Genomic DNA, 22,712 nt, shown 5'->3' with positions numbered 1-22,712 from the left:
TAAAATCATGTTTTCAGATTTATTTTTGCCAAACCTTCTCCCTCTGTAAAGCCAAGTTTTCTTTGCTATTTTGTAAATTAGGCCTAAGGAAAGGACTTCTATATGCATAAACATTAATGAAAGCATTTGAATGACGCTTAAGTAAAATTTGGGCTACAAACCTATGGTGAGGAATCACCACATTAGATGATTAATAATAAAATTAGAACATGAACATATAAACAAAAATGTGTTAAATGTGTAATTTGATGACATGTAATCAAAAATAATAATTTTGTTAAAGACTCTATTCTATAAAGAGGTCATTATAATCTGCTGCCAGTGTATCATAATGCCCTTCAAGTGGAACCAGCTTCTCCTTGCTATCTCCACAGCATTATATCAATGAAGAAAGAAAGAAACCACACACACTGACTGAGTGCTTTCTTAATCATTATTACCATGAATATAGTTTATTATACTAGGTTTTGCACAAAATCATCCCGGTCAGTTTTTAGAACAACCCACTAGCTGCTGCTTTTCTATCTGATTTCCTTTCTTTCTACTTTCTTCTTGACTTCTTCTTCTTGCCCAATCAGATTTAAGAGTGAGGACCCACCAAATGAATCACCTCTTTCAGTGAAAGTCATCCCTTTTAAAGTTGTATCTATTAACATCCATCTTTGACCATTAACTCAAATAGCAGCAGGCGGTTACATGTAGGCTACAGGTTACTGATGTTTAGTGAATGTCTGCCCACACCCCAACACATGCACAAACAAACTCCTCGCTCGCCGCTTTACCACCATCACTACATCAACACAAAGACATCAGTTGCAACTTTAAGTGTGATGTCATGGTATAAAGAGAGGAGCGGGTTTGATTCATCACTTTGACAATTCGACCATTTCATTGATGTTACTGTCCAAGTAACTTTCGCTCCGTACAGTGACATTGGCAGAATGTAGAAAATAAAATATTGTGCAGGTTATGAAGGCTGATTAATATTGTTTTATCCACACATGTTGAAAAGAGTAAAGTCTGAGCATCAAGGGGGAAGATTTGTAAAAGGACTGGGCGAGAAGGCCTGTAACAGCTCAGGGTATGATGGTGTTGTTGTCTAGTCAGCGTAGATGATGAATCCAGAGAAGGTGCTGTACTTGTTGTTGTTGCCTCCATGAGCTTTGCCTCCGTCTAGTTTAATGTAGATCTCGTCTCCTGGCTCTAGATGCAGCACAGCGCTGTTACTGGCATAGTCATAGTTTTGGTCCGCATCCTGGGCTATGGCACTGGCACGCACCTGGAGGAAGACACACACAGACACACACACGTTTACAATCATGCTTGAATTATACACATCAAGTAGAAATCTCAAAAGCACAAACAGTCTGAAGCCCTGCTAATTGCCATTAGGAGCTGAAATATCCACATTTCAGAGAGTGGTGCACCCTGTCCAACATATGTTTACACGTATTACACGTATAACTACAAAGACTGAGAGTTGAGCCACAGTCAAAAAACGAGATTGACCGTAGTATGTGGATGAGTGTTCCGCCGCAGTGGACGAGGTGAACATACTGATGGTTTTGTTCTGAAGGTGTCACAACGAGGGAAGAAATAATGGAAAGGTTTGCCCTCTGAGAAGCTTAAATGGGCTCAGTCAATATCGCCCAATCTGCATAATCTCAATTAGATTATGATATTTTGTGTGTGCAAGAAACACACGATGGTGGTAGAATTAATTCTGAGGAGCTTCCAGGTGACCTTAAAGTTAAGACACAGACAACATCCAGTTTCTGTCTGTCTGTCATTCCCCTCTCTCTCCCCAAGGTTCCTGTCTGTATCCCTATTGTCACTACCAATAACAGTTAATAGAATTCAGGGGTTTCCCCGACTAAGAATATCCAGTCAAATCTGATTGGTCACGTCTAACGTCAACTGATTGTTGAATTATGTCTTTTTCTTTTGCTCGTTGACCCCCCCCCCCCCCCCCTGTAACCTATATGTATGCATAGAAAATTTGAATATGTGATACACCATTTACATGATACAGAATAATGAACTTGTTTGGTTAACGGTATTCAAAAGGCTTTTTTGTACGTCTCCACGTATATACCTACCTCCATGTTATATACCTACCAAATTCCATACAGCTACTGGAAAGTTAAAGGTGGGGTCTTTTATTTTGAAAACTGGGTGCTAGAGAGACATTTTGTCTTGCCCAAGGAAAAAATCCATGCCAGATATCTATTTTCACCACGATTGACAAGTTTGAAAAGTTTTTTGAGCATGGCAAGCATCCCAAAAATGCATCCAATTTACAAAAATGAAAATCATAATAATAACCGAGCAATTTCAATAGGGCCTTCGCGACCTGCCGTTGCTGGTGCTTGGGCCCTAAGAATAATACATTTTAAAGCTGAGGGACTCAAAGACATGTTACACTAGTTCAAATGATCGAAGGCTCCGTCGCCACAGGTCTGGTGTTTGGTCCTGAGTGGTGGAGACAGGAGGTATCAGAGGAACAACACTGTGGTAGTGGATCAGGTCGGTGCGCTAGGAGGGAGCCTGGTTATGGAGGGCTCTGTGAGTGAGGAGAAGGACTTTGAACTGGATCCATTGTGGGCCAGAGAGCCAGTGCGGGTTCTCTCATTTTGTAACAGCAGCCTAATGTTGTTGTTATTCAGCCTTTCTGAGGCTATTCTCAAGATGCAGCTCCGACGGATAGTGCAATTTAGTCTACATGGTGATTTATTCATGCACACTAAGGAGATTAATTGGTTATTTTCAAATTCATATTAACAGTATTATTAATAAACTGATATCTACACCAGAATAGGCTATGTATAATGATTTTTGGTAGAAAGAAACCAAGCAATTCAATGTGAAATCACACATCCATCACCCCCATATAGTCCGAATGGAATAATCCTTTGTTTCATAACCACATTTTTCCAACACTGCGACGATTCAACTGTGAGATTGGTAAAACAGGCTCCATGGATGGAATGAGTAAAAAGTCAACTATCTAGGGTTACCTGTACATGAATGAGGAGTGTCGCAATATACCGGTATTGACGATAACCGTGATATTAAAAAATGAAATACTAATACAACATCATGTAAATAATCCAACGCCTCTTGTAAATCATTCGATATATATTTTATAGAGTTATGGTTACAGACTCTGTCCATCTCCATACAAACAAAAAAGAGAAAAAAACACACAATAAACAAAGTTGTAGATTAATTTGACCGATTATTATATTTTTTAGATATTCCAATAATATCCTAAATTCTTGTCCACGGTAATCGTGTAGTGAAAATCTGACCTAACGTAAATAAATAAAAACGTTTGGCAATCTTGTCACTAGTTGTCTTGTGATCAAAGTGGACAGAACAACTGTCAGACTTTTGTGTGTAAAAATTCGAAGACTGGCCATTTTCAAATATAGATAGTGTCACAGTCCGACTCAGAGACTGCAACAAAACAGAGAGACAAGCTAGTTGGCTGCTTAGAAAAGCATTTGTATTTCCCACAAACATAAATTAAACAATACAAAGGGTAGGTATCAGTTGTCAGTCCTGAAGTGCATGTATAGCAGAATATACAGAAAATAAACCCAAAAGAACTGTGTCAAGCTGGTGGCAGAAAGGATATCCTCTCCAAAAGAGCGAAGCTACCAAAAGAAGAAGGTATTGATTTGCAAATCCACACCAACTCAGGTGTGGCTCATCCAGCTGATGACACTCCAATCAGCACCTGCAGACAACCACAAGCAACAGGGACACCTAGTGTATGGAAGGAGGAGGGTCGTCACCCCCCAGGAACTGCACAGAAAACGGTAAGATTTTTCAAAAGCGTGCCAACATGAAGTTGCCCAAAGGAACCAAACAAATATAATGACAATCCACAATTCTAACCACTCTGAATTCCCTCTGGAACTCCGGAGATAGTAATGAACCGCAAAGGGCATGAGGCCAGATGCCCCTCACTTTGATACACCACCACTGCAAGCACGTAACCCTTTGTGACACTCTTCCCATCATCAATGGTTAGAACTCTCTCCATCTGCTGGCTCAGAGAGGGATCAGCTCTCTGCTCTCCCACCAGGTCACTGCAATAAACAGACAGGAGATAGTCAGGGACAGCCACAGAGGATACCTCCCCCTCCTCTGCACCGCCTCTCTCAAGTGTGGACTCAGGGTCCAACTCCACATGGTACTTAGCCTTTGTCTCCACACAAGGAACATCAGAGAAACACTGCACACTCTCATCAGGTATCACTGCAACAGAGGGAGGAAATGTTAGCACCGGAGGTGGTGGACTGCCAGCCCACAAGCGACTACCAGCCAGGTCGTTCCCTAGAATGATGTGCACGCCTCTAATTGGCAAGGCAGGACGCACACCCATAGCGACCTCACCCTGGACCAAACCACAATTCAGCTCCAATTTATGCACATTTAAACCCATCCCCTGCATTAGAATGTAATCCCCAGTATCACTCCATATATGTCCATATATCTTATAATGACTCAATAAAGTAAAATGAATAAGGTCATGTCCATATATCTTATAAAGAGTCAATAAAGTAAAATGAATAAGGTCATGTCCATATATCTTATAATGAGTCAATAAAGTAAAATGAATAAGGTCATGTCCATATAGCTTATAATGAGTCAATAAAGTAAAATGAAAAAGGTCATGTCCATATATCTTATAAGTCAATAAAGTAAAATGAATAAGGTCATGTCCATATATCTTATAATGAGTCAATAAAGTAAAATGAATAAGGTCATGTCCATATATCTTATGAGTCAATAAAGTAAAATGAATAAGGTCATGTCCATATATTGTTCAGTTGATATATGTTTTGTTACAATTGTTAAGTCAGTATGTTATATGTTTTATTTTGAAACAGGAAGTGTCCTGTAACTTGTCAGGTGACTTATAATCAGGAAGTGAAGGAAGAGCGTGGCTCAGAGCCGCTGTTTTCGGTAGTTTTCCAATCCAGTTGAGTCTGCCTGCATCTTATGCCTTTTGATAGCATCATTGGTATGTATTGATTTGTTTTATTGTTACTTATGATCGCAGATGATTATTTTTGTGACAATGTTTAGTTTTGGGAAGTTTTATGCACAAAGTCCATCGAGTCATTAGTAACTCCGCTATGACTGTTGTTAAAGTTCATATCAGCAGTAAATACATAAAAAGCAGCGATTAAAAACAAAGCAATGTATTTCATTGAAGAATCAGTATATGTACATTGTGTGTATGTGTAAGGTTAAAGAGAAATCATTTTATTTGTATTCATTATGCCTTTTGTGTGTTTTAGTTTTACTCTTTCTTACGTCATTAAACCTGTGGACAACGGGCACTGTCTTCAGAGTCGTGATGTCAGGAAGGAGTTTGTCTAACTGCCAAGGTGTATCACAGCACATATACTGAGAGCAGCACAGTAAAACAATGGCTTTCTAGCGGGCAAGATAACGCAGCCAGCTGACAGACGCTACTAACAACGTCATCACACGCAGCCAGTGGATGATCATCACAGCGGTGTCTAAACAGAGGTACGTCACCAGACAACGCCATGTCCGAGAAAGCAACTTCATTAAAGACGCGGTCCCGCGCTACATGTTCTACTACATACTCAAGCGTATCATCAACGGGGTCTGCCGCAGCAAAAGCAAGAGCGAGAGCAGAGGCAGCAAAGGCACGCATGTCCTACGCCGAAGAGGAAATGAGCCTAAAGCTAGAAAAAGCTAAGCTAGAAGCCTCAATAGAAATGCTCAATTACAAGAAAGAGACAGCTGCAGCCGTAGCTGAGGCCGAAACCCTTGAAGCTGGGGTAGATGCAAACAGTGAAAGACATAGTTTCATGTTAAATTTGGACTCCAGTCCTTTGGAAGCTGCACAACGCACAGAACAATACGTGATTGACCAAGCCGAACCACAAAACGCAGGCGCTCAGCTACTTGATGATGGTGTTGCAACAAAAAGAAGGCCAAGCCCTAACTACGAAACTTCAGCTTCATCTATCAAATCTGAAGCCAACTCATTCCATCCGACCCAAGCCAATATAGCTTCCCATCATACACATGGCCATAATGCAGCTTCTCAACCAACTCGCCTCACCTCACAGCAGCCTTACATCTACAAAGATGAAAAGGTCGATAGGACACGCAATGTTCGGTTTGACAATCACAATGCCACTCCTGAGCAAGGTCTTGAACCTCAAAACGACAAAGGTCATCCTGCTCTTAAATCTTATCCCACATCTTCAAACACCGATAATAACAACTCCAACATTAGCGACTTTGTGAGATACTTTGCTCGTCGTGAGCTTGTGGCAACAGGCCTACTTCAATTCAACGACAGACCTCAGAACTACAGAGCCCAGAAACGCTCTTTTCAAAACGCAACCAGAGGTTTGGACCTGGCACCAAGCGAAGAAATGGATCTCCTGTTTAAGTGGCTCGGCAAAGAGTCAGCAGAACACGTCGAGCACATAAGAGCAATACACATCAATCATCCATCAGCAGGCTTGGCTATGATATGGGACAGACTTGAACAAACGTATGGCTCCGCAGAAGTAATAGAAGATGCTCTGTTCAAACGTATCGACGCCTTTCCAAAAATAACACATCGAGATTATTCTAAACTAACAAAGTTGAGTGATCTTTTAATGGAACTAGAGTCAGCCAAAGCTGAAGGAGACCTGCCCGGCCTCTCTTTCCTCGATACAGCGAGAGGCGTCAACCCAATTGTACAGAAGCTCCCCTTCGGTCTGCAGGAAAAGTGGGCGTCAGTTGGGGCATCCTACAAGCGGCAATATCACGTTTCATATCCCCCCTTTGCCTGCTTCGTAAACTTTGTTAGCCATGAAGCTAGTGTCAAAAATGACCCAAGTTTCAACTTTGTCTCTCACTTAGACATGTCTCCCAGGACAGAAAAAACAGCTTGGAAGCCAAACAGACAGCGAGAAGTCTCTGTTCACAAAACAGAGATATTTCCAAAAGCCATCTCTGATCCTAGGGAGCCCTCAACGAAATTCGATGACTGTGACAAACTGTGTCCAATCCATAAAAAACCTCACCCTATACGCAAATGCCGTGCATTCAGAGAAAAGCCCATCGAAGACCGTAAGACATTCTTAAAAGAGAATAATGTCTGTTTCAAATGCTGTGCTTCATCATCACACATTGCAAGGAACTGCACATTTAATGTTCGATGTTATGAATGTAAAAGTGAGAAACATCATACAGCGCTTCACCCTGGACCTGCACCTTGGGTTGAAGGCACGGACTCGGCTCCAGAGCATGGCGGGGAGGAGGATAGCTCTCCACAACCCCATGTCACCACCAAATGTACAGATGTCTGTGGCGGAGACGTGACGGACCGATCCTGCTCTAAAGTATCCCTCGTGAAAGTGTATCCAGCCGGCCACGCTGACAAAGCAGTGAAGATGTATGTGATTCTGGACGAACAGAGCAACAGATCACTAGTTCGTTCACAGTTCTTCGTAGTCTTCAACGACCAAAGTCCAAGTGCTCCTTACTCATTGAAAACATGTGCTGGAGTAAAGAAAGCGACAGGAAGAAGGGCCAGTGGCTACATTGTGGAATATTTGGATAGGACCGTCAGCATCCCACTACCCAGCCTCATAGAATGTGATGACATTCCAAATAACAGAGATGAGATTCCAACTCCCAATGCAGCTTTTCATCACGCACACCTAAAGTCAGTTGCACACCTCATCCCAGATATCGACCCACAGGCCCCAATTATGCTTCTCTTAGGTCGGGATATTATCAGAGTCCATAAGGTCCGCAAACAGGTCAATGGCCCACACAACCTACCTTATGCTCAGAAGTTGGATCTGGGATGGGTCATCGTGGGTAACGTATGTTTAGGTCGCGTTCACAAACCACCGACAGTCAGCGCCTTCTACACGATCACCACGGAACGGGGACGCCCTACTCTCTTTGACCCGGGTCCTAACGTGTTCTGTGTAAAGGAAAAATACAGTGACACCCAGGCCACAAACCACCTCCAAACACATCCTTAGGAGATATCAAACTGTGATGTTGACAGCTTAGGCCATAACATATTCAAGCAGACCAAAGACGACAACAACATGGCTCCGTCTATCCAAGACATCTCCTTCATGAAAATAATGAAAGAAGGACGAACAAAAGATGTAAACAACAGTTGGGTAGCTCCATTACCTTTTAAATGCCCACGTCAACGGCTCCCCAATAACAGGCCACAAGCATTGAACCGTCTCAAGTCGCTCAGGCGCAACTTTGAAAGGAAGCCTGAAATGAGAGACCACTTTCTCATTTTCATGGACAAGATGTTCAAGAATGGTCACGCTGAGTTAGCTCCTCTTCCCAGTGAGGATGCAGAACAGTGGTACTTGCCAATATTTGGTGTGTACCATCCAAGAAAACCAAAACAAATACGAGTGGTCTTCGATTCTAGCGCCCAGTACAACGGTGTGTCGCTCAACGACGTGCTGTTGACTGGGCCTGATCTGAACAACACGCTGCTCGGTGTACTGATGCGATTTAGAAAGGAAGCAATCGCCTTTACAACGGACATAGAACAGATGTTCTATTGTTTCTCAGTAAGGGAAGACGATAGGAACTTCCTTCGTTTTCTATGGTTCCAAGATAACGACCCCTCCAAAGACATTGTGGAGTATCGAATGACGGTCCACGTCTTTGGAAATAGTCCTTCACCCGCAGTAGCGATTCATGGAATTCACCAGTCTGTTCAGGTCAGTGAGCTCCACATCGACCCTGACGTCCAACGTTTTGTGATGCGTGACTTCTATGTAGACGATGGGTTGAAGTCCCTGCCCACAGTCGAAGCTGCGGTCAACCTGCTGAAAAAAACACAGGAAGTTCTCTCCAAATCAAACTTAAGGCTGCACAAGATCGCAGCAAACAACAAGGAGGTCATGGAGGCCTTTCCGGCAGAAGATCGTGCAAAAGACCTTAAAGACCTGGACCTCAGTGCAGATGCGCTGCCGATGCAACGTAGCCTTGGAATCAATTGGGACCTCCAGACCGACTGCTTCCACTTCAGCGTCTCTGAGGAGATAAAACCCTACACTCGACGGGGTATCTTGTCCACAATCAACAGCCTCTACGATCCTCTAGGGTTTGTAGCGCCAGTCACAATACAAGGTAAGGCTATTCTGAGAGAACTCACAATTGAGAAAGGTGACTGGGACTCGCCTTTGCCCCAAGAAATGGAGGAAGCATGGACATCTTGGAGAGCATCTTTGAAAGAACTGTCCCAGCTTTCTATTCCCAGAGCCTACACTACAACTTCGCCCCCAGCAGCTGTCAGAAGGGAATTGTGCGTCTTTTCTGACGCATCCACGAAAGCTATCGCCGCTGTGACATATCTAAAAGTAACTGACTGTGCTGGAAATAACCATGTGGGATTTGTAATGGGCAAAGCCAAGCTGACCCCCCGTCCTGAGCAAACAATTCCGAGACTGGAACTTTGCGCAGCAGTGCTTGGAGTGGAGTTAGCAGACTTAATCTTGGCAGAACTAGACCTTCAGCTCGATGAAACAACCTTCCACTCAGACAGCAAGGTAGTCCTTGGCTACATTTCTAATGAAACCAGGCGCTTTTATGTATATGTAAGTAACCGGGTATTACGTATCCGAAGGTCCTCTCACCCAGATCAATGGCGCTACGTGTCAACAGAACAGAACTCTGCGGACCACGCTACACGTTCTGTCGCTGCAGGCCGTTTGAATGACACAAACTGGCTGAGTGGACCCAAATCTCTGTACACAACAGAGACAAGTGCCTCAAAGAGCACCTACGAGCTTGTAGACCCGGGTTCAGACCCAGACATTCGCCCTCTGGTGTCCACTTTGAGTACTACAACAACATCCAAGCAGCTTGGTTCTCAACGATTCTCGAAGTTCTCATCCTGGAAGTCTCTAACTCGGGCCATTATTCGCCTCATACACATAGCCCGTCTTTTCAACATGACCTTGAAGAACAGCCCTTGTAAGGGCTGGCATCACTGCAAAACAGGATACACTGTTGATGAGTCTGATCAAGCGTCGCACATCATCATTCAAGCAGTACAGGAGGAAGTCTACAGTCAAGAGATCAAATGTATCCAAAAACATGAGCAGATTCCTAAAAGTAGTTCTCTCAAAAATCTGGATCCTTTCATTGATGCACACTGCCTTCTGAGAGTCGGAGGCCGCCTCCACAATGCAAACCTTGATCAGAGTGAAAAGACTCCAGTGATTATTCCTGGCAAACATCAGGTTGCAACCTTACTCATCAAGCATCACCACGAACAAATCTATCACCAAGGCCGTCTGTTTACAGAAGGGGCTGTCCGTACAGCTGGTTTTTGGATAGTTGGTGGCAAAAGAAAAGTGAGCAACATCATCCACCAGTGTATAACCTGCAGAAGGCTTAGAGCCCCACTTACAATTCAAAAGATGGCCAGTCTTCCAGCGGATCGTCTCTCAACAGAACCTCCTTTTACGAATGTCGGGCTTGATGTGTTCGGCCCTTGGAGTGTCTCTTCACGTAGAACAAGAGGAGGCCATTCACACAGTAAACGATGGGCCGTAATCTTCACGTGTATGAGCGTACGAGCGGTTCATATTGAAGTCATAGAGTCCCTTGACACATCCAGCTTCATCAACGCGCTAAGGCGCTTTCTTGCTGTGCGCGGTCCTGTCAAACACATCCGCTCAGACCGTGGCACCAACTTTGTTGGTGCCTGCAAGCAGTTGAAGATACCCTCAAACATTGACAACACAACTGTGAAGTCTTACCTGTCAGGCGAAGGTTGCTCTTGGACCTTTAACCCTCCGCACGCCTCTCATTTTGGCGGTACATGGGAAAGAATGATTGGTCTTGCAAGGAGAATCTTGGACTCCATGTTCCTTCAGCTGAAGGACAAACTTACCCATGAGGTGCTGGTGACTTTCATGGCAGAAGTGACAGCCATTATAAATGGCAGGCCTCTTGTTCCTGTGACAACTGACTCTGAGGACTCATTTATACTCACTCCAGCTGCTCTTCTCACTCAAAAAGTGAATGTCCTTTCTGCTCCTACTGGAGAGTTTGGAGTTTCAGACCTCTACAAGCACCAGTGGCGGCAGGTCCAGCACCTGTCTAACACCTTCTGGGACAGATGGCGAAAGCAATTCCTCCCAACACTACAGGCACGCAAGAAGTGGCAGTCCACTCATCCGAACATCAACCCAGGAAGTGTTGTTCTCCTCAAGTTTTGGGAAGTTTTATGCACAAAGTCCATCGAGTCATTAGTAACTCCGCTATGACTGTTGTTAAAGTTCATATCAGCAGTAAATACATAAAAAGCAGCGATTAAAAACAAAGCAATGTATTTCATTGAAGAATCAGTATATGTACATTGTGTGTATGTGTAAGGTTAAAAAGAAATCATTTTATTTGTATTCATTATGCCTTTTGTGTGTTTTAGTTTTACTCTTTCTTACGTCATTAAACCTGTGGACAACGGGCACTGTCTTCAGAGTCGTGATGTCAGGAAGGAGTTTGTCTAACTGCCAAGGTGTATCACAGCACATATACTGAGGGCAGCACAATATAGTCATTTCTGTGACAGGCCTATTGAGCATACAGTCATAAATGAGCACAAACAAAAATAAGGCTTATGGGTCCAGCAGTACGCAAAGTTAGCTGTGGGCAGACACAGAGATGTACACATCAAGTACACACGTACACAACTGAATACATTATCGTCCAGCGGACATAATTATAAGTGATATATTCAATATTACTGGGTGTTGAGTTGGTTGTTAGACTCCTGTCTACATCAACAGAGCTGAGGTGGAGCAAGTGAACACCTTTAAGTTCACAAATAACCTCACACATCTCCATCCGGGTGAAGAAAGCTCATAAACGGCTGTATTTACAACCCAGAACATCGTTGGTACCATCTACTGAGCATCAGTGACACTGGTGACAAGAGGAGCATATAAAGAGCATAAAAGGATATTATTTATTGGACAAAGAAAAAGTGATCCTCGAGAGGAAATGTTTCGGGGACTTTTGAGACCATTTAAAATATGAATGTCCCAACAGCTTTAAAGGAATGGTGGACGTTGTTTGTTAAAACTTGACAAAACCTTTCATGGAGTAGGGACATAAATAACACATCTATTACTTTGATATGAACAAATAATGATACGTTGACAGAAACCGCTTCCAAATTTTTGCAGAAATGCCCCCTTTCGTCATTACGAAATTTTATTGCATTCATAAAATTTACGTCATTTTATTGCATTCATTCTTTCTTTCTTTCATGCAATTTCTCCCGTTGACCTGTTAGGAAAGTGTTTTTTTTCCAATAGTTTACTTATTTCTGATCTTGGCCATTTCAGACCAACTTTTCATACATCTGGGGCTCCTCCCTTTATAGACACAAAAATAAATGCATGTGACTTGTTTCTTCCCACTATTAAAACCGTATGTTCTCTTTCCACTATTGATGTCTACCCAGGCCATTAACAGTCAAAAAAACAATCAGGCTTTATTATGCAAATAGGTGTCATGTTCACGATGACATGGCGGAAAAATAAAGTCACTTTTGTGAACAAATAGGTTTATGTTCATATATATATATATATATATATAACGTGATATGTTGCAGGAAAATGCTGTCCCATTGGTATTTACACCATTTCAAGCCCTGACAGTCTTGTCCTTCAGTCAGAGGATCGACGGTTCAATCCCCAGCTCTGCTAGTCCTAGTCGACGTGTCCTTGGGCACTTAACCCCAAGTTGCCCCCGTAGCTGTACCTACTGTGTATGAATGATTAGATAGTCCTGATGGGCATGGTAGCCCCTGTCATCAGTGAATGGGTGTGAAAGATGACATGTAGTAATTGGAAAGTGAGTGGTCGAGAGACTAGAGAAGCGCTATACAGTCCATTTACCATCTACCTCCTCTTGTCCCACCGGAGTCCTGCTCACTGTCCTGTGTCTAGCCTAACTTTCCTGCAACTGGACTTCAGCCAGGAACAGACTGGATAGTGGAGTAGCCTTAGGTCCTAGCTGGCTTAGGTTGGCATGCATCTTGCCTCTCCTCCCTTTCCGGCTTGTTCCAGCAGGTCTGGCTGGGTTGTTGACCGTGGGCAGTGATCGTCTCAAGGTCCGCTCCCCACGAATTACCCAACCCCTTATGCTTCCTCTTCCAATGTTCATGAGTGTATTCTGTCATACGTGCTTCATAGTAAAGACGAAATAAAAACAAATTCAGAAAATAATGAAGCAAAATGAATGGGAGCTACCGGCTGCAGTATGTACATGCGCTTCCGTCGCCGTAGATGAATAGTTATCAGTATTGTGTCCCAGTCCAGGGCAACAGATCATAACTTCAACTCCTTCAACCAAGTATTATTATTATATTGAAATAAATTGTAATGTATAATTTTTTATAACATTATTGACATTATTGGTGGAGGTAATTCATCATGATATACTTACTTACAAAAGGCAAGTATATTCAAGTTACAATTTTCATGTCAATAATTATATTATTATTACTATTTCAAATATTTGAAATGAGCCAGGGAGAATTCTACATTGAGCATGTGTTGCACCCTTAAAATGAACCGTCCAACAACACGTCCATCTTCGTTTTGCAACTTTTATTTACAAACCCCACGGTTAAGCACAAGCACATCTTTTCCTTCAGCCTGCATACATCACGTTCTCTCTTAAAGTGACAGCGCTTTCTTCTAAAGGGTCAGTACACCAACTTTCTTCCCTTTACAGTTAGCAAGCATACCGTTCAGTAGTTAATAACATTACCTACTGAAGTAATACAAATATGAATGAACTTAAACACCTATTTAAAGCAAATGATTTTACATAGACACCCTGACAAATGACATATTTCAGTGCGCTACACATGTTGCTGTGTGTAGTGAACCTCGACAGAAGAATGCTGAAAACTGAAATGTGATAATAGAGATGATGATGATAAAGTTTCAGTTGGGGAGTAAAAAGTATAAAATAAATACCCACAATTGCACATTATATCTTTGACGTTGTCATGGTAACGTGATATATTGCAGCGAAATGCTGTCCCATTGGTATTTACACCAATAAAAAAAAAAAAAAAAAATGAAATAGAGATGATGATGATAAAGGATTTTTAACCCTAACATTATAACTGATAAACTTCTTCCAGGAAACTGCTCTCAGGACCCCTAGGTTAGTGGTTAGGGTCAGTTCACCACATGCTTGGACAGACTCACAGCAGATAAGAGACAACAACCAGGCATCAATCTTAACACACAAAGCGATTTATGAAGTATCAGACCCCCATAAGGAGCCTACAAGGTTTTATGACCCCCTCCTTTCTTGGTTTACGAGCATCTACATTCCTGAGGCGCAGAAGAGACACAGACACATCTGATTGGGAATTTTGATGCAAAAAAAACATGTACCTTAATTGTTTTGTTATGCCAAACTAACATATGTTTAGTATAAGGAGGAGTGCTTTGGCATGTTGGTTTCGGACCGTCTCTTGTCCTCTCTCCACATCTGTGAGTAAGTTAGACTTTATATTTATATTTCAATTTATATAACTTAAACAGTCATGCTAATTAATCCTTTTAATATCCTTTTATATAATCATTTGGTAATATCCTGCTTCTGATATTTTCGTATATGCATCTTTGTGTCCCCGGATATCTAAAACAGATATTTGAATGCAACTAATGCCATGTCTTAGTTAGTCCTTGTGTATACATTTTGAATCTACCTCAGCATAATAAATTCACTTTACTTGTAAAGTATATAAAATTGACTCTTTTATGTCAATATGTGTTTGCATTTGTTCTAATCCTGGTTCTGTAGTCATTCAACGCTCATCTTACGTTACTGACTCACTAATTATAGTCTGTCTTTAGACATTAATTGTGCAAAGCTTGAAGTTTACCAAATCTTGTGATAACATTGAAAACATCAGAGTTTATAAATAATAAGAATAGTTACATCCATGACAACCACCTCTGTTTCCAATTCTTTAGTTTCCTGCCATATAATCTGGATGTCGATTGCTCTGCCTGCATGTTTCCTCTCAACCACAGCACAGACCACCAGCCTGTCTGTTCAGAGATCCCCTCCCCCGTCCTGCTTGTCTCTACCCGGGACACTGATCTGTGCTGAAATGTTGACTCTAATCTCATCCATTCATATACAGTATAATGCATGTAGGCAAACCTATATGTCTACATAGTTCTGTACGTGTCATGATAACAAGGTATATCTATGTTGTGTGATTGTTTCATTCATTCTGTCTTTCATTGATCAGGTTTTATTCATTGATTTATATCAAACTAGAGCTGAGATAGCCCAGCTTTCAGATATGGAAGAAGTCAATAGACTATGTAAATGAACTAGTATCAATTCTGTAAAAGAAGGTTAAATGAAAGAATGAAGATGGTTGTTAGGATGAAAGTGGTTTGCTATTCGCACCGAACACTACATCCCTGTCTCCGAAGATAAGAGCAAGAAGAAGTCAGAAGACACAGCTCTTCTACTCTGGACTTTGACGCTGAAGGGTGATCTCCACAACCTGCACCTCTGCACCTCCAACCTGTGATGCACCAACATGCTGAACTTTTGAGAAAAAGAGACTTGAAAAGAAGACATTTTGAAACAGGCAAACAGGCCATAATGACCCCTGCAGCTACAAAGGGGGGGTGATAGGATGATTCAGCATCCCGCTGAGAGAGAAAAGGGATGGAGATGAAGAAAAACGGTTCAAGTCAAACCTCCATGAAGACGATGACCAGGTCCGAAGATACCAGAGAAAGCCGAACCAACTGCCCCTGAGAGAGAGCTGGAAGAATGTGATTCTAACAATCTACTATCATCCAACAAGATCCGAGATGCCGCAGGAGAAAGTGCGGCCACTTCATGCAGCTTAACCTCCAATCTGCCCATCAGAACGTCAGGTGAAAAGAATACAATTTCAGATGTGAATGCATTTGATGTTTCTAGGCCAAATAAATTGAAGTCAGATAATAAAATAGTCTTAGATAGAAAAATGAATAAAAGAGATCAATAAGCTTCAGGCCTAAAGGAGGATCTCCCTTACATTAGATCTAATATGAAATGGCTTCTCAGTCGTCCCTGGTGCTCCTCAAACCGATGAATGAACGGTGCATTCATCTTTTATTCAACATTTAATGTCAAACGATGACGCTGATCACATTCAATCCTTTTTCCTTTACATGTGGTTTATTGTTATTCATTGTACTCTTCGTCATATTCTTTATTCATTCCATTCATTTTGTTTGTTTGATCTTTTAGTAGTTTTCCCTGATTTTCAAGATTGTGTAGCATCCTAAATGGAATCTAGTTAAAGTGTCTTATGGTGGAAGCTGAGTTCCATTATTCTTTTTATACTAATTTATGAGTTTACAATTTATAATTGAGTTATTAATAATCGCTACATATTTTTGATGTTTATTCATTATTTTTTATTAAAACTGCGACAAGCAATAACGCTGCATGTGTCAATGATCATATCCATATATAAATGAATTGTAAAATGATATTCATGTGCATTCACAGATATAAAACCTAAGATATATAGAAGACATGGGATTGTACTGCCGAGCTTCTCAGGCTTGTAAAACTGCCAAAAACTGAGACCCAGTTTTCTTGCAGTGTGATTTCAGCAACACCAGGAAACAGGAAAGTATTTAGCGTTGTTCACAGGGCCATGTCTGGCATTTCTGTGTCATGGACAAGATCAGATACAGGGATTGATTTTTGCATCAAATTAATTTCATAATATTTTATCATTTTAAATTCAACACCACTCTACTCTACTCTCAAACCTGCCTATTCATACCCTGTATGATTGTGACATTATTATCCAGGTTACTGATCATCAGTGCAGCAGTGCCTTTGATGCCTCTGTCATGCAGGTGTTGAGATGATGAGAGGATGTCAGAGTGGATCTGTCTGTACATTAACCTCAGCATTGAAAAAATACATCCTGAAGTTTTCAACAAACAGTTTAGAGACGTGTTTCACCTGACTGAATGTCACTGAAATAGACACAAAGAACCGCCGCGCTGCTCGCTGTCTTACAAAGACCTGAAACTGACCACTGTGTTCACATATTTTGTGGCTCAGCGGCTCACTCACTCTCAACACAGAGCATGTCAAGTTAGGAGCAAACATCTGGATTTATAGGCAATACCTACTCATCAAAATTGAGTAGGTACTGTTGAGTCCCCTACTCCTTTATTTCCAGGTTGTAGATCACGATCTGTCGTTGCAGGCTGTCTTTTGTTAAAGGACAAGTTGATCCCAGTCTTGTCCCTGTGTGGTTCACATTATGTTTGCAGGTGCGGTGGATAGCACTGTCACCTCACAGCAAGAAGCGAGAGTGTGCTGGGTCCAAACACACCTGCTGTTTGCCTGCTCTCCCTGTCAGTGTGGGTTTTCTCCCAGATATGCAGATCACGTGAATTGGTGAGTCTAAAAAGAAAAAATGTGTAAATCCTCGATTACTTTCCTTGACTTCGCTCCTCGCTTCTCAGTCCCTCCCACCTGAGATGCGAGCAGGAGAGGCAAGAGAGAGGGAGGACAAGGAGGCACCAAATGTAGAAATGAGAAGAGCGGCCGGTCCCCTGACCTGTACCCCGCCTCTCGCATAATGTCAGCTGGGATCGGCTCAGCCCCCTGCAAGGCTAGAATGGAGCACCAATCACCTGGTTAACCATGACTCTTACACAGCGTGTGATCACATGAACTGTGGGGTCATAAAATATGAAAGTCCTTTTTGTTTGGTGTTGAGCAAGATTTCTTCCTTCTCTTTGGCACCCCTCCAGCTGGTGGGGCCCTTGGCGTTATTCACCACTCACCCCTCTAATTTATAAGCTTGCAAGTTCCTGTTACTTAATTATCATCTTGGGTAAGGGTTTTTTTAACAGGTTTTTTTCTTGCAATGTGGTGGTGGAAGAAGTATTCAGATCACTTACAGTAGCAGTATGTAAAAAACAGTCTATTACAAGTCCTGCATACAATGTGTTTTTATGAGCCTAATGTGCAATTAGCAAGTACTCATTATGCTGCAGATTTGCCTCTGTCAGATTTATATTTTTAGAATTTATTTGATTGGCATATTATTTTATTCTACAGACATCAATGAGGACGTGTTTCATTTGAATTTAATTTGTCTTTATTTGTTGGTTTAAAAGAGTGCAGTGGTTGAGAGGAGCATGAGATGACATGCAGCAGTTTAGGTGGAGGTTGATGGAGCATGCACACAGAGGACGGGACAAAGACTAAGATCGACTATCTGCAGAATGTTCTTCTGGCAGCCGCTGCTTTCCTGGTGAATTTGGTTTTCAATCCAGATGCCAAATAATGCCAATAATTATATGTTACTAAATAATGACTTATCAGAATAAATCTGATCTGATAGCAGCAGCTTTTATATTATTATTGTTGAATATAATTATTACTATACTTGCACGGAAACTATTACACCATCAGAGAATAGCCTTAAATAAAATAATATTTCGGTCTCTGTTGGTGACGCCAGTGAATTGACAGGCAGATGTCTCCAGATGTTATTTAAAAAAGGGAGTATATTTATGATGTACTTTCCTTAAAAACAAGTGAATTACTTTTCTTTACGTGAATGATTTATATGAATGGAATGTATCTTGAATAAGCACTGAACGCAGTTGATCACTACACTATAATGGGTAGAATTAATTTAGAAAATGATTGTAAGAAGACAATTTAATAGTTCGACCTTAAAAAAAAATACTTGTAAGATTGAAAAACAATTTCTTTCAATTAAATCAAGTGATTTCAATATAGATCATAAATCAAGGCGATGGACTCTTTCATTACGCGTTCATCATGTTTGTCCTCTGACCGTGTTGGAAAGGTCTCAGTAGCAGTAGTCCTAATTGAAACATGTCTTTCAGCAGCATCTGATTTGTCACGGTGTGCGCTCTGCTGGTTTAATCCCGACATGTTGGCAGTGTTCGGTGCGTCTGCAGCGGCGTTACAGGAGAGGGCTGACAGGCAGGAGGCGTCTGCTTGGTGGAGCGACGCTGCAACACTGGTTTGCCCCGCGGATTAGATCTGCTGCTGACAGCCTGATCACTACAGAGAGCAGAACACTGTGATGAGAAGACAGGAGGCAGCAAAGGGCCTCTGTCCATCCTCAGGCTTACTTTTATCATTTATTTGACTGTATTTGATAATAAATGGTTCTACTTTATATTGGATGGCTTTGCTGAACTGTGTGGTTGTACACTTTCCAGACATTGTGTAGAGATATTTCAAAAGTGTACCACACATCTTCCCTTATTTAATTTACAAGTAATTATAAATTATAATAATACAATTATATTTAATATGTATATATATCCACACTAAGGAGACATTATTATTACAACTCTTGTACATACTTATGTACACTTCTTTATGAAGAGCTCTGTACTAATAATAGTAATGCAGGACTGACTGGATGTTTCCATTGTGATATTTCTATTACCTGACAATATTTCCACTGTGATTTGTTGGTAAAGATGGAGAAATTCTGAGGTCACAGATTAATTGCTGCTCTTGTTCTGATTGAATGAAATATGAAAATAGCCAGAGGCTCCTGCAGCACCGCTGTCCTGACTTATTCAGTCCTCAGGCTTACAGAGAGTTCAAGGGACCTCTTCTCTCCGTCTCCGTGAAGACTAATTACCCATCTTCTCTGTCCCACTAAGCCCACCAACCTATGGTGACCATGCTTTGCATGACCCTGCCCCCCCCCCCCCCCCCCCCCCCCCCCCCCCCCCCACACACACACCTTTAATAATAACGGCTGACGTTATATGGCTGAACTACAGCACTGAGTAGTTCACTGAGCAGGCTGCATGTGGGATGTGCAGACTATAGGTGAATGAAATGGAGCGTGAACTCCCTAAACTCGTGAGTAAAAAGTACAAAATAAACAACAACAGTGGGGTGAAACGCACGTGGAGCCCTTCAGACTACAGTGGATGTTTGCAGTTTGTTACCTGGTTGTTTTTGCAGAGATCCGCCCACATGCTCGTGCCGTCCCCTCCGCGCATCAGGACGTGATAAGTGAAGAAATAAATCCCGGGGATGGAGCACGTGAACTTCCCGGTGGTCGGATCGTAGTGATTCCCCAGATTGGTCACCACGTCGTCGAACTTGAGCACCTCGTAGCCCTCGTGTTGCTTTTTCAGCCCTGCGTAAAAAGCAATCTTGGGCACGGTGCTGTAGGTGGCCGCGCTTATTGCACCGGCAGCTGCGCTGAGTCCCGGAGGTCCTGGTGAACCAGGTCTGCCCTTCTCTCCCGGTGACCCCGCCAGACCGGGCGGTCCCGGCTCACCAGGAGGTCCCCTCGGACCCGCCTTACCCGGACGACCCGGTTCCCCTTTCGGACCTTGGATAAAAGTGGGTAAAGACTGCGCGAGGCTGTTGTCTCGGACCGTGTCCGCCGTGACGGTGCTAGTCGGAGATTTGGTGCCGTACGGGTCGCACACCATCCTACAGGTACCGAGCATCTCGTAGTGCGCCGCCGAGCCCGCTGAGTTGACCAGGACCGGGATGAGGATGACCAGAACCAGAACCATTACGACCCCCAGGACCCCTGCTGCCACTAGCCGCTTCCTGCCGACCAGCCGCGTGAGCGCAGGCCGATCCTGTTGTCTGCTTTTGGGTGGAATTTTGCTGGCTGGAGAGGTAACCTTTTAAAGAAAAAGATGTAGCGGAGCTACACTTTGTTGCTGATGTTTTAATGAAGTGTTGAACACAGAACCCCCCTCCCCTCGGCGTCCTCGTCCCTCTCCTCTCCACTTTTCTTTTCCGCTGATGCGCTGCTTCTTCAAGTCTCTCTGAAAGTTCTCTACTAGTCGGTGATTTCCAAAAGCACTGGATTCAGCATCTCTGGAATCCAGACGTGGGGTCTGGCCCCTCTTTTGATCCACAGGTCCCGAACCAAAGTGTTTGTATAGCAGCTGAACTCTTAAGGTGGATCAGGGCCAGTTAAACCGTCTGCCTGATATCGAGCGCTCAAAGAGTCAAAAGCACAGAGACAGCAGGAGAGAGAGAGAGAGAGAGAGAGAGAGAGAGAGAGAGAGAGAGAGAGAGAGAATCCTGATGATCCGTCGTCCAATAGAAAAAGGGCAGGTTACCCATATAGGGATGGGGTTTTACAGTAAAATTTAAACTGGGAATCAAAACCCATCACTTTCCAAATATATGTAAACCTCACTCAGACCAATCTAAAAATGAAAAGGAATTTTTAAAGCTCCAATAAATACAGAAAGACACATGAGGAAAAAGCAGCCTCCGTTTACAGACTCAACCGTAGGAAACATATTAGTCATGAGGAAGCAAAGTCAAGGACAAAGGTTTGGACTTTACTTCCATAAGTGCGCGCGCACACACACACACACACACACACACACACACACACACATCATGTATTGCTTTAGTCTGAAAATGTTTGTCTACTTTATACATGACGTGTATCATTTGTCTTTGCAATATTAAACAGATATTTTACATTGTACTGTAATTATATATATTTAAGACCAGCAAATCAATAGAGCAAAAGTTTTATTACCAGGGAAGTATTATCATCTATGTCCACCCTGACATTGTCATGCTGCTACTATTATACTCCTCCTCCTACTACTACTACTACTACTACTACTACTACTACTACTACTAATATGTATTGAACACCGTATTTACTTGGCCTTTTTGTGGATCTTTGATTTGCAGAGCTGCCCAGATAATTATGACGTGGATTCAAATGTAGCAGATTTGTCAGTTTAACATTCATTCTGTGAATTCTACTCCAGCATAGTAGAACAAAATAGATTTTGAGATGCTAGTAATGCTGTTTAGCATATATACCTATATAACTTCAGACAGGTTCTGTCTCTTTTTAGGTGACGTGAGTGAAAGTGAATCCTTCTAAACATGAGTTGTGTTCTGGTCTCAGACTGACGAGGACAGCTTGACAAAACCAAATAGCACGGAGGCTCTACAGCAGGTTTTTTTTCCCTTGTCAACTATTTTGTTTTTTCCCAAACGACATATTTTTAGGCCTTCTATTATCCATTGGCTTGAATAATAGTGCATATAAATTCCATTAATTACTTTGAAATACTTTATTTAAAAGGACTATTTAGGTCTGGCTCCACTGGTCTGTGGAACACTGTAGGCATGAGGTTCTCAGCCCTTTATAACTCATCTTCTGACCACCTTCCCAAATAAATGGCAAAAACAAAATCACAAAAAGGAAGTGGAAAAAAAATCAAGTAGACAGTAAATATGTGTTATGCCACCGTCAGCTGTATTGATAAATATGAAACAAATATTCTGCTTACCCACGGCCATCACTGCCTGCCATTATGAATACAAATGTAGTGTTTTCAGGGTCATATTTTCTCACCCCATACGTTGGAGCTTTTACTGGCACAGCGTTCAAAAAGCGGTCCATTGTGTCTCCGAGGGAGCATTAGCTAGCCAGCTGTAGCTAAACCTGTCTGTCTCTATGATGTGTAGTGATCGGCATGTTGACATTCAAAGGTCATTAGGTCATGCATTTTAATATAGTTTGATGTTATTTTAGATATACAAATAAATGTCTTTGTAAATGGCCC

General features: G+C 42.2%; 1 protein-coding gene across 1 annotated transcript; it reads right to left on the bottom strand.

Annotated features, from left to right (window-relative positions):
* Positions 1-1,099: 1,099 nt before the first annotated feature.
* Positions 1,100-20,717, bottom strand: c1ql3a (complement component 1, q subcomponent-like 3a). The gene is made up of 2 exons (XM_076106762.1): positions 20,088-20,717; positions 1,100-1,279 (listed from the first exon to the last, which is right to left on the bottom strand). Exons 1-2 carry the CDS (start codon positions 20,667-20,669, stop codon positions 1,100-1,102), a joined length of 762 nt encoding a protein of 253 aa, XP_075962877.1. The 5' UTR covers positions 20,670-20,717.
* Between the last annotated feature and the right edge of the window lie 1,995 nt (positions 20,718-22,712).

The sequence above is a fragment of the Anarhichas minor genome, unplaced genomic scaffold (assembly GCF_050575085.1).
Source record: "Anarhichas minor isolate MPS153535 unplaced genomic scaffold, ASM5057508v1 ptg000001l, whole genome shotgun sequence".
NCBI classification, from domain to species: Eukaryota; Metazoa; Chordata; class Actinopteri; order Perciformes; family Anarhichadidae; genus Anarhichas; species Anarhichas minor.
Note: the sequence above shows the minus strand (reverse complement) of the source record. Positions and strands in the feature narration are given on the sequence as shown.